This window comes from Mercurialis annua, linkage group LG8, assembly GCF_937616625.2.
Source record: "Mercurialis annua linkage group LG8, ddMerAnnu1.2, whole genome shotgun sequence".
NCBI classification, from domain to species: Eukaryota; Viridiplantae; Streptophyta; class Magnoliopsida; order Malpighiales; family Euphorbiaceae; genus Mercurialis; species Mercurialis annua.
This window is the reverse complement of record NC_065577.1, coordinates 33271112-33286010: the sequence shown is the minus strand read 5'-3', so window position 1 is coordinate 33286010 and position 14899 is coordinate 33271112. Positions and strand designations below refer to the sequence as shown.

The 14899-nt window shown below is 33.8% G+C and overlaps 2 protein-coding genes across 3 annotated transcripts; one reads left to right on the top strand and one right to left on the bottom strand.

Moving 5' to 3' along the window:
* The first annotated feature begins 4802 nt into the window (after window positions 1–4802).
* LOC126660105 (NAC domain-containing protein 78-like) lies at window positions 4803–8040 on the top strand. 2 transcript variants are annotated; one of them, XM_050353438.2, is made up of 6 exons: window positions 4803–5224; window positions 5656–5933; window positions 6040–6240; window positions 6518–7027; window positions 7110–7230; window positions 7338–8040. In XM_050353438.2, exons 1-6 carry the CDS (start codon window positions 5053–5055, stop codon window positions 7733–7735), a joined length of 1680 nt encoding a protein of 559 aa, XP_050209395.1. In that variant the 5' UTR covers window positions 4803–5052; the 3' UTR covers window positions 7736–8040. The 2 variants fall into 2 exon arrangements, with proteins under 2 accessions (XP_050209395.1, XP_050209396.1); XM_050353439.1 differs by having other exon boundaries at window positions 4805–5224; window positions 6043–6240.
* A 776-nt stretch (window positions 8041–8816) lies between these two features.
* Window positions 8817–13539, bottom strand: LOC126660106 (malate dehydrogenase [NADP], chloroplastic). The gene is made up of 14 exons (XM_050353440.2): window positions 13194–13539; window positions 12918–13014; window positions 12207–12293; window positions 11990–12074; window positions 11443–11624; window positions 11282–11352; window positions 10884–10974; window positions 10713–10787; window positions 10533–10634; window positions 10306–10428; window positions 9727–9795; window positions 9570–9638; window positions 9195–9248; window positions 8817–9110 (listed from the first exon to the last, which is right to left on the bottom strand). Exons 1-14 carry the CDS (start codon window positions 13370–13372, stop codon window positions 9057–9059), a joined length of 1338 nt encoding a protein of 445 aa, XP_050209397.1. The 5' UTR covers window positions 13373–13539; the 3' UTR covers window positions 8817–9056.
* Between the last annotated feature and the right edge of the window lie 1360 nt (window positions 13540–14899).

The following is a 14899-nucleotide window of genomic DNA, read 5'->3' as shown; positions in this document are numbered from 1 at the left end:
CAAATGAACAGTGTTTTGGGTTCATCTTTATACTAGTTATATAGATATCTAACCTTTCTTATTTTAATTCTTTTTATCCTCTTTGAGTAATATGTTCTATTAAACATATTTTTAGAAAAATGTAATGTATTTAATATAATATGAGATACAAAATAAAATTTTATATTATTATTTATTAAATTTTGTTTTTAAATAATGTTTGCATAATTGTTTTTCAATTAAATCAACTTTAATTAAGTTGAAAAAAAATATGTAGAAATAGTTGTAGAAAAAATTATCTTTGAATTTTACCATTTGTTATAGTTGTTATAGGGATGATCTTTACAATTATCCTATTTTCTTATATGATTCATATATATCTTCTAAATCATGAGTCAAATTTTTTAATTTAGGTAATGCTTTAAAACATTAGCTCGCTCTGATTTATCATATGTTTTTTTAGAAAATAAAATTATATATTTATAGACACCTATTTCTCGGACAGGTAAAAAATGATAAGGGACTGAAGCGTTCAATGATGATTTTCAGAGAAATCTGTCCGGATGATGAGCTCTCGATTTGTTTGCTGGAATTCAAGCAGCCGTAATCTGTGCACAGCTGCAAATTTGGAGAATTAAAACGCAATTAGACGTAAATAGCCCATAAAAATCCAAAGCGATTGTAGTCTAAGCGAGAAATTAGACTAAAATGCAATATCTTAGAAGTTTATGGCCAATTTCCAAGTTTTATGGACTGAAATTGACCATACTCAAACTCATAGAGTGTCAAGAGTCGCTTTTAATACTTTCGGGCACCAAATAATACTTTTAGACATAGTTATCACTTAATTAATTAATACGAATCTAAAAAGTAAAAAGTTAAGGTAAATAATTTAAACCTAATCCTAATTCTAATAATCTATCACTTAACACTCTTTAACTATTATTGTATATATAAAACTCTAACTAAGATAATTTAAAATCAACTTAACCTCTAACTAATCCTAGGTCACCCTTAAACTTTATAAATAGAACCCTTAATCAGCCTGGCTTAGGGTTAGGCGCACAAATCCTAGAAATTAGATAGCAACTTCGTAAAACCCTAACTAGAAACAAAAGCCCTAGCTGACTTTCCCACCACACACACTAAATTGCACCAGTTTCTAGTCCTAAAACAGCCTAATACGTGTTAATTCTCCAAGAACGCAGCGTAAGCACCAGATTCGAAGCTGGATTCCGCATCCATTTTGCCATCAAACGAGCCGAGGACTCAGACCAGTAATATGAGGACCCTCTTATTTATCCCTTTGATTTTCTTTTGATTTGTATGTCATGATCATTATTTTTGCTAAAGTTGCGTGATTTACCTGTATGCTAGTTTATTTGCCAATTTTAGTCATAAAATTGACATGCTAGACTTAATAATTTAATTGCAAATTGCCATGAAATCGACGAATACGCATGTTAATGACTGATTTAATGTGTTTAATATGTTCAACTACGGAAACCCAGTTAATTGTAGCTCTTAGGATACATGTTTGATGTGATTTTGAGCTTATATGCCATGAAAAATCTATTTTCGAAGTTGCTGCCCAATATATTTTTGTTTAAATCAGCTTTAAACACTATTTAAATGCCATATTTGAATTCCTTATTTTATTTTATACGAGTTTAACTACTTTTGCATGTGAAACGGGGTTAAAACGAGTGAGAACGAAACAAAACAAAACGTGTATTGAAACTGCCAACGAACCGCCGCCGCCACTCCAACCTGCCGGTGCCGCCGTGTTCTTGATGACTCCTGCTTCATATTGACATTCAGATTTTCCTGACGACTTCTAGATATTCAATTTAGGTTTTCGGGCTCGTTTAAGCTCAGAATTAGATTCTGTTTAGATCCAGATTTACTGTTTTTCATGTATTTTATGTTCCTTCTTTGTAACGGGCCATACCCGATGTAAAAAAAACTCAGAAGTCCAAAAATGTAACATAGTGTATATACCGGGCCCACGAGCACGAAGCCCAGCAAACCAACAAATTCTGGACCCAATTCCGGGTTAACCCAAACTCGGAATCGACTCCGGATCAAACCAGTAGAACCGGATCGATGAGACTCACAACTCTCGTGATCTGACCGAGGGCTCGTTCTGACCAGAACAAGGGTCAAAACCCACGCGAATGTCAGACACTCAAAGTCAACGAGGTTAAAAAGTATCGCTAACCTTGTATGTATACTAAACTGCTCCCTGAGCATGCCTGCAATGTTTACCGCTTTCCAAAAATCCATCAAATTAACCGGTTAAAGAATTAATCACATAAATTAGCCCATTACTGCATTCCATCCGATCACTTAGACATCATAGGGACTACCACAAAAATATAGTAACGGTTGTATAGGTTTTTCAAGACTCACCTAATAAAATCAATTAACCAATCAAACGTTTACATCCAGTTTAGTGTTTTTTTTTCATGTAATCAATCCACATCATGCAGACGTATGACTATTTGCTATAAACCTCTAAGGTTAGATGTATGTTTAGGTTTACCTGCTATTTGCCTCAAATGCAGTCCAGATCGAGTCATATGCGCGTCAAACGTGATTACAGCTTTTATACATGTTTATTTACAGTTTTCATATCCCATGAACTGCATATACTGTTGAGATGAGAATAAAACGAATATGTCCAGTAAATAAAGCCAATAACAGATAAGTCAAGCACAAGAGTGTTGGGGAGGTTCACGAACCTTAGTCTTTGGTCCGATGCACGATAATCTTACCGGAGGCGAGTAAGGTTATCTAGTCGGTTAAAAGCATTTCCTATTTGAATTAGGTGGCGATCCATTTTTCAAACCATTTCCAGATCGAAAAGTCAGCCATAAGCCTTGAGCGAGCCGCCCCGAACCCCGCTTCGCTCATAATATTGATTAGAAATATCCGAATACAAAGGCAAGAATAAAATATCTGAAACATCTGACGCTCCAACTGAAAATACCAGACATATAATTGGACAACCGAGACAAAACACAACAAACTATTAACATAGTCCTTAAAGAGATTTTTGCATTCTTCATCAATTATAAGCATCATATTGAACTCAACTATTCACAATTAATAACATAAAACCCAATTTCAACTCATTCCAAACCACCCAAATCCAAATATCACGTAAATCATCAACAAAAGACAAAATTAGTTATTTATTAAAGATTCTCAAATTAAGTCAAATGGTTTTAGAAAAAAATAACAAAAATCACCCAAAGAGTTTAAAACCCTTGAAGATTCAACTTGAATCCAACACTCAATCTTTAAAACAAACTCTAATATTTGACTTTAAAATGTCGAATAAAGTGTCTAAAATTGATTTAGGGTCAAAGGTTTTCAAAAACACTATTAATTTAAGTTGGGGTCGAATTGAGAGCTGAAAAATAATATAAGTATTAGTTATTTTTTAATAGGCCTAATGTCTTAAAAAACCCTGACCTTTTAGCCCCTTTTCAATCATACCCTGACGTTGAAAATTTGTCAATTTTACCCTATTTTGCATTTTTGTGTTTCAATTGTACCCTGAAAAATTAAATTAACGTCTTTTACGTTTGGAAATTTGTTTAAAACATTCTCCATGTCTCGCATATATTGATTGTATATTTTTAAAATTTATTTAAATTTAGTTAAATTAATTAAGAATTTAAATTAGTGTTAATTTGATTATGGTTTTTAGTTAGTTTTTAAAAATAAAGGACTTATTTGTACTTTTTTTAATGAAAAAGAATTTAATTTCATGTTTAGACTTAATTAATTGAATGATTTCATCATTTAAGTAAAACAATTAACAAAAATTAAAATATTGGGGTACAATTGAAAACGGAAAATTTAAAAGTGGGTAAAATTGACAAATTTTCAACGTCGGGGTGGAATTGAAAAAAAATTTAAAGGTGAGAGATTTTTGAGTGATTAGGCCTTTTTAATATAACAATCTATTAAAGTTAAAGTTTATAATTTTGTATAATACATAGTTATGTAAAAAATCAATTTTAACTCTATTATTTTTTTTTTATCAAAAATCTATAATTTTATGCACATTTAATCAGTGATTAAAAATAGTAATTTAATTTTAGGGATTTTGTCAAAACGACCGTAAAAAACATATTTATAAAAATATTGGCACGAAAAATAAATTTTTTAAGGTACTGAAAAAAACATTTGCAATTTTTTTAGAAAAAACACACATCGAAAACATTGAAATTTATATAAAACACCAAAAATACATTTAAAAATGCTGAAAAAACTAAAAAAACACTTATAATATTTCTAAAAATAACTTACAAGACACATTTATAAATATCTACAAAACTTAATAGTCCATTGGTCAACCGCGAACATAATACTTGTTGACCATATTGTTGATTGACATCAACATAAAAATTCGGGTAAAATTCAGCCAAATTTCAACGACAAGTCATTGGACTCCGACAATATTTTTTTGGGTGTTTCAAATGTTTTTTATCCGGCAAAAAAAAAGTTTTTTAAAGCATAATTTTATAGATAAAATAAAAATAAAATAATAAACATTAAGTTGGTAAAAATATGAATGTAATTTTTAAGTTTAAAAAATTATTCGTTATTATTAATAGAAATTTTAGTTTTAAAAAAAAAGTTTAAAAATTTATAAATGTTGTACTTTCCTAATAGACAGCCACATTTCATCAACGTGTGGAAACACGTCACCTATGTACCTTCCACCATTTTTACTTCAACTCCTTTGCAATCTCTTCCTCCTAAAATCACAACTTAAATAAAAAGTAATAAAACTTAAAATATTTAAAATTAAAGAAAACCCAAATAAAAGCTTCCTCTGTCTCATCTCCTTTTTTCACTCTCTCTCTAAAAACAATGTCTTTTATTTCTCTCTCTACCCTCTCAAATCTCCGATTCCTTCAAATCCCCCATTAAAACCCCTTCAATTTTACAAACCCTAGCTCTCAATTTCACTTAATCCCCTCACAATTTCAACTCTGTTCATATTTTTTTACTTTGATAAACCATTTTCAAAACCCTAAAGACTCCAATTTTGTTATGGCGCGTGGCGATCGTTCAGCTTCTTCTTTAGCACCCGGGTTTAGATTTCACCCAACTGATGAAGAGCTGGTTAGGTATTATCTTAAGCGGAAAATTACTAATAAACCCTTTAAATTCGATGCAATTGCTGTTGTTGATGTCTATAAGACTGAGCCCTGGGATCTTCCAGGTCAGATTTTCTTTCCTTTTTAATCAGTTTATTGTTATTTTTATGCTGTGTGTAATGTTTAGATGATTGGGTTGGAAATTTTGAGTTTTGTTGCTTAATTTTTTTTTTTGGTATTTGTTTGTTTGTTTTTTGATGTTTTAATTGTTAAATTATATTAGGTAATTGGGAAAAGTAGTTAAATTTTGGAATTATGCTGTATCACAAGTTAGGTAGCAGGGACAGAGACACAGGGAACTTGGCACAGACCCCGCTGAATAGTGTTATTTTAAAGTTTTCTATGTAAAAGATGAAGTTTTGTGTCCGAAATGTTTACGAAATGGGACGAATGAAGTCTCCGTGCTACTTAGATCACACATGACTTGTTTGAGATTTTGATTTTATAAATTAACTGTTTATTTTATTTGAACTTGTTCATTTTTTTGTGATTTTAGGCAAGTCTAAGTTGAAGACTAGGGATTTAGAGTGGTACTTCTTTAGTATGTTGGATAAGAAGTATAGCAATGGCTCTAAGACGAATCGAGCTACTGAGAAAGGATATTGGAAGACAACTGGGAAAGACCGTCCTGTTCGGTGGAACTCGCGAGATGTGGGGATGAAGAAGACCCTTGTTTATCATCTTGGAAGGGCACCGCGTGGTGAGAGATCCAATTGGGTGATGCATGAGTACCGCTTAGTTGATGTGGATTTGGAGAAGGCGGGTGTTGTTCAAGTGAGATTAATAAATTATTTGTAAATTTTGGTGTTTTTTTGTTTATGCTGTTGTTGCGTTTTATTTGATTTGCTGTTTGTTCTCTTGTCTGCATCCTTTTTATAAGAAGGATGCATTTGTGCTTTGTAGGATTTTCCAAAAAAGTGGAACTGGACCGAAGAATGGAGAGCAGTATGGGGCGCCATTTGTTGAGGAGGAATGGGATAATGATGATGAGGTGGTTCTATTACCAGGTGAAGAGATGGTTGTCAGTGATGATTTGGCACTTGGCGATGGTGCATATGTGGAGGCAAATGAAGTTGACCAGGTTTGTACTTTTATAAGACTCTTTATGAATAATCTGGAACTGTTTGGTCCTTAATGCTTTATAAAATACAGTTTCAAATTTAATAATACTTGAAAAAGATGATATTGACGTTGGGATTTATATGTGAAAGTAGGGTTCAAATATTGGATTTGGTAGGATAGAAATATTTGAAGTCACTGAAAACTATGAAAAGAATGATATCTAGTGTCTCACCAACATAGCAACTTGGTTTAGTGCCTTGTTAGTTTTGAATTTCTAAATCTACGGTTTTTGGCAGAATTTCAATGCTGCAGCTGTATCTGAAAATGCTGTCCTTCCGGTGAACTACTATCATGGGGAAACATGCAATGAGCAGTTTGGGAACTTCAATGCAGATGAGCAAAAGCCTATAGTTGAACAGGAGGATGCCCAGAATGGCTCTGATCGGCCTGAGGAAAAAGTGTTTTTCAGCTTCCCTGAAGACTATCAGATTGATGCAAAACCAGTTAGAAAAGAATTTAGAGCTGAATCAAGTAACAATATAGATGCTACTGACGACAATTACTTGCTTGATGAACCCTTCTTGGATGCTACTGACAGTCCTCCATTCAATGAAGGCTTTTACCTGGAAGCAAATGATCTTTCAAATCCTTTAGAACGAGATTGTACTGGTGATTCAACAGTCTTTGACATGGTTGATGAGTACCTCAATTTCTTTGATGCTAGTGATGACAACCTGACTTTTGATCCTTCTGAACTTCTCGGAAGTGAAAATGTTGTTTCTAATGAAGCTGTGTCTTCTGAGACGGTAAATACTCACTTTAACCGTCACTTGCATCTGTTTATCAGCTTTTGAGCTTTAGGCTTACCTAGCTATTACTTTGCAACAGGATGTGAATGGAGGAGTTAAAGAATTGCCCATAGCAAACCAAGAGCTACCTGAAACACATAATAGCACCAATACATCCTCTTCTAACCAACAAAAGCCAGAACCAGCCAAGTTTGAGTCAGGTAACTTTATATCTTAGTTAAATTCATTGATATTCCTTCCTGCAACAGTTTGTATTGCCCTGCTTTGCGTGATTAGGCTTCATCCTTTTATCTGGTTTTTGCTGCAGATTTCAAATATCCATTTATGAAGCAGGCCAGTCAGATGCTGGGCAGTATTTCTGCACCTCCTGCATTTGCTTCCGAGTTTCCTCTCAAGGGCAGCGCTATGCATTTAAATGCAGCGTCATCATCCAGCTCAATTCGTGTTACTGCTGGTATGATAAGAGTGGAAAATGTTACTTTTGGAAACAATGGACTGGACTGGTCATTTGACAAAAGCGGGAATGTCAGTATCGTCCTCTCTTTTGACGTGTCACAAGGCGATGGTAACTTGGCTCCAATGGGGAACCCGTTCTCGAGCAAGACATGGTCAATGGTGTCGCGGTGCTGGTTCTTCCTAATGTTCTTCTGGGTTCTAATTCTTTCAGCGAGTTTCAAAATTGGGACCTATATTTCTACCAAGTAACTTATCTGGTCAAATTTAATTGGCCATAAGACACCTGGAAACTGTTCTGTGGGGTTTTTTTTTAATTTTCTTTTGGGGTTGATCAACCTTTGATCTCCATTATAGGTATGTTAGGACAGGAAGATGTTATAGATTCTTTAATTATATTAACTGCCAAGTCTGATAGAGGGTATGTTTTGACCTACTCTACTGCTTTGTAATTTTACAGAACTGCACACGTTATTTAAATAGGGTTTTACATTAGAGATTATATGGTCATGTGTAAACAATAATTAACCATTCAAGACAATCTGCTCAAGTGAAAAGATAGTGTTCCCTCCTTGATGCTAAGAGAGATGATTTTGAATGGGCTATATGGTTCCTTTGCTTGCTGTTTCATTATTATTGCTATCGTAGAGGAGAATGTTGGATATCCCATATGCTTTGGAGGAGTTCCAGTAGATTTTAGCAATCGGAATCTTTCCGAGTGTTGATGATTGGCAATAGGTGGCTTGAAGTTTGCTAAGATGTGTGGTATCCGGTGGCTGACGGGTTGCATTTTTCTTTTTGAAGTTTACTTGGCAACAGGTTTTGCTTTCCTAAAAGCAAACTGGAATTGCAGTTCATCTCACTTGAAAGGACTTTGCATCGGTGTGTCATTGATGCTTGCTTTGATAGCAAGCAAGCATAATTCATCGTGCTGACTTTTCTTTTGGTGAGATCTCACATTTTCTACATTGAATGCTTTGCTTTCTTGGAGATCTCTCATTTTCCTAGGAGGGCAGCTTCTCAAGTTTAAACTTTAGATTAATCAATATTCTACTAAAAATTTAAGCTTTAATGTAGAGGTGGGAGGTTTTCCGGACTCGAAAGAGAAATTGAAAATGTCGGAAGGTTTAAGGGTTTTGGATTAGTATTCTCTTATCTAGGTGTGCTTATGTGAGCGACTAGTTCGGAAGGCTTTTGCCAAAGCGTCGATTTGAAACAGTGGCCAATTTCACGGGTCAAAACTTCTTGTTCTTGGTCGGTAAGTGAGTGAAGAAATTATAAATCATATACTGTTTTTTGAACATCACCATAGATCATTCAATTAAATAGTGCAGAGTGTAATATACATAACATTAGGCAAAGAAAGGAAAGAAGGAATCATAATTACACCAGCCCCTTTGCGGACCAATTAATCAAAATTCATTACATGTTTAGGATTGACATATCACTAATACCAGCTCTATTATTCTTCATAACAAATCATTATGTCTGTACTTATAATCCAGCAGTTTCATTTAGTAGCTACTAGCTGCAGAAGAATTCCAAAAGAAGAGCAGCTGTGTCTGCTCGGATACTACATTTCTCCTGGCAGCATCGTGTCTTCCGGTAAATCACAGAAGGCAATACCCTGGAAACAACAGGAATTTTATTAATTGATATGGCTTATCTAACGTAAGGATGACACACTCAAACATTGAAAAGATATATTTACCTCTCCAGTAAGGTGGGCAACGCAGCGCTTCTCAGCAACCAATTCAGCTTCAGTCTACAACAAATTGCGTAAGATTGGAATTATATGTAGCTTCTTGGTGGCCAATTGGCCATGCATGCGACTCATTGAAAATCATGTTTGGAAATCACATACTAGAGATCTATATTGCACATAAAGTTATCGAACTCGTACATTTTGGTGTTTCATTTTCGGAAACACTTCTGGAACTCTTAAATTTTTAATTAATATCTTTTTTTTTGTAATAAAAATGTCATTTCAACGTTTCCTATTTCAGCATTTCCATTTCTGTGCAACATAGCTAGAAATAGAAGAGTTCACTTTTTAGCTATGTTCCGTTAAAAGCAAAAAATATACCTTGGCGATTTTCTTCAGAAGGTAATCATCAAATATGACATCCTTGACAAGTTCATAATCACCATCTCCCTGCCAAATGCGAGTCAGATTGACAGAAAACCTACATATGAATGAACAGGAAGAGCAAAAAAGAGAAAGGTTTCGAGGTAGAAATTACTTTCGATCTGCACGGCATGCTGAAAACTAAATCCTCTGATATCCCATACGGATTTCCTTTAGTGTAGACCTGCATTTGTATACAAAACATGAGATTAAAGACTGCAAAAGTAGCAAGTCAAAAATCATAATTTTTGCCAAGTAGGCTTTTATCATCTTATAATTAGATTGCGGACGATATCACTACATCAGTCTCGTTGTCTAAAACTGACAAGCATATGCATGGATGCGGAGGATGAACTTGGCTTGGAAATTGCAGAGCCATAATGTATCAAACTGAAGCTGATTCAGAGATCTACATTAGTTCCGGGCCAACTGATTTTCAGGCCAAAATTCATCATTTAAGAAATTTTCGAGTTGTCAAAAAATCTATGCATCTCATTAGTTTAGATTTTTTCACTTTGTTTCAGATTCAGTTTTTATTTCATATTTCCACTGTCATTAAAGTTACTGTTTAGCCCCAATATACTATTATTAAGTCGATTTCAATATCAAAAAATATTATAAAATTTAATCGCTCAAGTTATATTATAGTCTGCGATTTTACTACATCACGCATGATTAAAGTTAATAAACTTACTCCAGAAGAAAACCAATCACCCTCTGGGGTGGGATTTACTAGGGATTTCATGGCATCAGCAATGGACACAGCAGTCGACGCAGCTGATGATCGTCCCCATTTCTTAATAAGATCCCCACCTCGCTGCAAACATGAGTACAGTTAAAGACCATATAGACTCGGATAACATCCAAGTTATTTATATGGAAAAACTTATGAACTTTTACACATGATGCATTATGTTTTACCTTCTGGATCTTCTCAGTAAACTCTTCTTCTAACCACTTGTGATCTGTGATGACGTCTTTGACGGGTAATCCGTTGATTTTCGCATTTAGGAAGTCCGGAACCTGAAAAAATAATTCCTTTTGAGAAAAGTTGATGGGAATTTAATCTTCAGATATTTTTTTTCCATCCAAATTAAGTACCTGAGTGGTTGAGTGATTTCCCCATATGGTCATATTCGATACTTTATCATAGAAAACACCAGCTTTTAAAGCGAGCTGCATAAACCGTTATATATCATATCGATTTAGTGACTTTTTCTGATAATTATATTTCCTGTGGATCCTTAGAAGTAATTGTGAAGAGAGGTTTACCTGGCATTTTGCCCTGTTCTCATCTAGTCTAGTCAAAGCATGAAAATTCTTAGCAGGTATATTTGGTGCATTTTTCAAACAAATTAGAGCACTGCACCATACATGAAAAACAAAATTCAAATTAGACTCATAAAAAGATTCTCTTAAACTAAAACATGCGTTAAAATTACCAAGATTTCATTTCATATTAAAACGATACTAGGAATATATTTTCTATTTCAAATAAAGTACTAAGAATATATTTTCACTTTATTCAGATCAAATTAATTTATCGGAAATCGATAACAGCATATATCCTAAAGCGCCACGTTACATATGGCGATTGACATGCACATAGTGTCACTAGGGTATAAAGCAAACACAGTATAAAAGGTGTGGAAGGAAATGGAAATTCTTACTTGGTGTTACAAGGGTTGCCCACTACGATCACTTTAACATTGCGAGATGCAACGGAATTCAGAGCTTTCCCCTAGAATAATTAGCACCAAGATTGTAATTTGATAATTGACTCATAGCTGATATGATACTGCAAGTGTAAAATAAAGAAAATAAATGATACCTGTTCTGCAAAAATCTGTCCGTTAATATCTAATAGGTCAGCTCGCTCCACACCAGGTCCTCGAGGCTTTGCTCCAATCAGCAGAGCCCATTCCGCATCTTGGAAAACCTCATAAGGATTTATTCCTATGCTCACCTCCCTCAATAGGGGATACAAAGAATCCTCAAGCTCCATGGCGACTCCTGCACAAAATAAAATTTCATTTTGAAGATACTTACTATGGATTTCTTAAGAAACTGAACTAGCTATGAAACAATGTCAAGCATGATATGCAATAAAAAACAACAATCCAACATTACTTGAATGCAGCATCTAAATGAGGTTGAAAGTCTAAGCTTCAATTTGTATCAAAGTGGTATCAAAATTTTTATTTTTATTTTAGGTGATGATACTTCTTCACTTTACGATTTGATATAGCAACCAGATAAAACATATTCTTAAACTATATTGCCACATCCGTTGCCATATCAATTTCCATATGATTTAGTATTTTATACAACAACATATTCTTCGAATATACTGCCACCGGTTACATTAGTAAGAGTACCTTCAAGGGCTTGTAATGATCTTTCAGATCCCATTAGTTTCAATGCAATTGGCTGGTCTGGCCCGAAAACCTCACCAGACGCAAGCTGCAAGACAAAACAAATCAGGGACCTAAACAACAAGAAAAGTACTGTTTTTTGTATTAGAAATTGAAAGCAAGTAATATTGTTTTTCTAATATATAAGCAAAAGAGTAAGAAAAAGTTGGAATATCTTTACTTTGAAAAGTAGATGATTGGAAATCATTCCAGCAGCACCAGAAACAGCTATATTGATTAGTTTCTTCCATTTCTTTGTCTCTTCTTCCTGAAATTAAGCGGAATCGGATAGATTATAACTTATAAGTGTTATAGTCAAATGATATGAGTTACTCCATAAAGACAAACCAGGACACTAAGAAATGAATTTTTAGAACATATAGTTTCAAAGAAATTGAACTCTGACAAACTACAGATACAAAAATTTTAGTCAATTTCTCACATGTTTATGTTATATTGATTTCAGAATAAAATTGAAGCCAACTAAGAATCAGAGAACTTCAGTTAGCCTCTTCAAAACATATTCCGAACCCGCAATAGCAGGAGTCGTGGTGTCGAAACACTACCAAGTTTGAATTTGTCTCAATTCTAAAACTCAAAACTTAATCCGAATTCAACTAAGTTTTGTTTTGGGAGCTCAATCTCAATGGAATAGTTGAGAATCAACTCCACTCGACTCAATTATCTATATGAAATTTTTAGAAATATACTCAACTATTCTATATCAAAGTTTAGTATAAAAATAAAAATTTAATTATAAAAATGTATTAAAACTCAATTGCATATTACATTTTGAGTATTTTCTGAGTTAAAGTGCATATATTAAATCAAACACATAGATGACATCAGATTGAGATAGAAAAAGACAAAAGAAAGGTGAAAAAGAACATACAGCAAAAAGATCATATGTTTGGCAAAAAACACCAAAGCACTCAGACTTATCCGTGGACTGTTCTTTAGTCTCTTCAGCAACTCGAGCTTCAACTTGACTACCATCAAAATTCAACAAACAAATATAAACAGTCACTAAATAATTGAATTCTTTACGAATTTAAAAAAACGAGTTATAACTCAAATGATATAAACGCCGGGCAGTAGTCTGCATGCATGGATTCTATTCCTCCCACGAGCGCTTTCCTCTCTAAGTAAACAAAATGGCGAAACTTACTTGACAGAGCAAGTGATAGGACTAATAATTTGTCGAAGAGGCCGAAAAGAGCGACGAAGACGAAGAGAAAGATGGCAAGACGATGAGTATGAGAGCTGAGACGAAGAGTTACTGAGTCCAGTTCTTGTTTGTGTGTATGGAGTCAGTGCTGCACGTGATGATAGCTCTGCCACCGCCATGGCAGAAGAGGAGTAGTTTATGTATAATTAGTCTGTGACAGTGTGATTTAGAGAGAGAAAGTGTGGTTGTTTGTAGAGAGAGAAAGCTGGAGATGGAGAGTTTGTGGTAGGGGTGGTGATGGAGGGAGATAAGTGAAAGGACAAGGGAAGAATTTTTGAAGTGAAGAGAAGTGTAGTGGATCACAAGGATATATACTTGACACTTGTCGTTTATATAAGAAGCTATACAAGACATGAAAATCTACTTACTCGATAAAATTCAATATCTTTTGCTTTATTTTTTTCAGCAAAGGATTAGAGTCTAAGTCACGAGAGATTTTTAGGTAGACTCAGTCCAGCACGTCATCCGTGAATTAAGCCTATCATATAATGACACGTCATTAAAATGATGGCAATCTTTGTATTACTTTTATCAATTTCGAAAAAAAAGACTTTTATCAATTAGATTATAGGACTTGTGTGCTTAGGATCCAATAAATCATTTTTTAGTAGATTACTATTTATTGTTTTTAAATTACTAGATACCGTTTTTTTTATTTAAAACTCCTTTTATATTTTTTTAATTTTAAAACTCATATTCAAATTCTCTCGACTCACATTCAAACACGAAGAACATATAATAAAAATTTCGAATAAAAATATCAAATTTCACTGAGTAAAAGATAGAATATCTCGATAAATAATTTTTAGATTTTTTAAATAATTTTTTGATTTTTTTTCTGAGGACGTCTCCAAATATGGTGGGACGTCCCCACTTTGCGTTTCACCATATGGTGGGACATTTTGTGCTATTGTCCCACCATATGGTAAGACGTTTTGCGCAAACGTCCCACCATATGGTGGAATACAAAATGGGGACGACCCATCATATTTGGAGACGCAATCTGGGGACTCTCCAAGAAAAAAATTCAAAATAAAAATAAAAAAATTATATTGGAAATTTTTCGTAGTTTTAATACTTGTTTTTTTGATAAATTGAAATAGTAATCAGTCATTACAATTTCAGGATTGCAATAAGGTTGAGAGGTAAAACGTTATTATGTTTTGATTAAAGGGTAAGGAGGTAATTTAAAAGGGCTATCTAGTAAATAAGGGCAGTACATAGTAATACCTTTTTTTTATCCTTTTAATCAATTAGCTTTCAAACTCTTTTTCATTCTAATCAAGTAACTCATTGTTTGTATACTTTTTTTTTTGAAGTCAAACGCGTGATTTATTTGACTTCGACATATAAATTTTAGAATCTAGCTGACTAAAAAAATTAAAATTGACTTATTTCCAAAATATAAATTCAATAACGATTGACCTTTTTGTTTTTTAGTTTTGGGACATTAGATTTCATTTAGCCTCATCGTCTTGTTGTTGTTGTTGCTCAGCGGAAATGGGTTGCTGATGCTCTCATTCTTGTCATCGGTTGTTGCTGCTCGTCAAAGGTGCCAACTGTTAGAGAGGTAGGAGATGGGGTGGCTATTAAGTTTTTAGAATAAATTTAAATTAATGAGGGATAATTAGTGTTAATTAGAATTA

What these genes read in the sequence shown, in the direction of transcription:
- LOC126660105 (XM_050353438.2), top strand. Translation starts at nt 5,053, where the DNA reads ATGGCGCGTGGCGATCGTTCAGCTTCTTCTTTAGCACCCGGGTTTAGA. An exon ending in AGAAGGCGGGTGTTGTTCAA is followed by an intron (nt 5,934 to 6,039) that starts GTGAGATTAATA and finishes CCTTTTTATAAG; the next exon opens with AAGGATGCATTTGTGCTTTG. An exon ending in AGGCAAATGAAGTTGACCAG is followed by an intron (nt 6,241 to 6,517) that starts GTTTGTACTTTT and finishes GGTTTTTGGCAG; the next exon opens with AATTTCAATGCTGCAGCTGT.
- LOC126660106 (XM_050353440.2), bottom strand. Translation starts at nt 13,372, where the DNA reads ATGGCGGTGGCAGAGCTATCATCACGTGCAGCACTGACTCCATACACA. An exon ending in AGAACAGGGCAAAATGCCAG is followed by an intron (nt 10,788 to 10,883) that starts GTAAACCTCTCT and finishes CGGTTTATGCAG; the next exon opens with CTCGCTTTAAAAGCTGGTGT. An exon ending in GTGATTGGTTTTCTTCTGGA is followed by an intron (nt 9,796 to 10,305) that starts GTAAGTTTATTA and finishes ATACAAATGCAG; the next exon opens with GTCTACACTAAAGGAAATCC.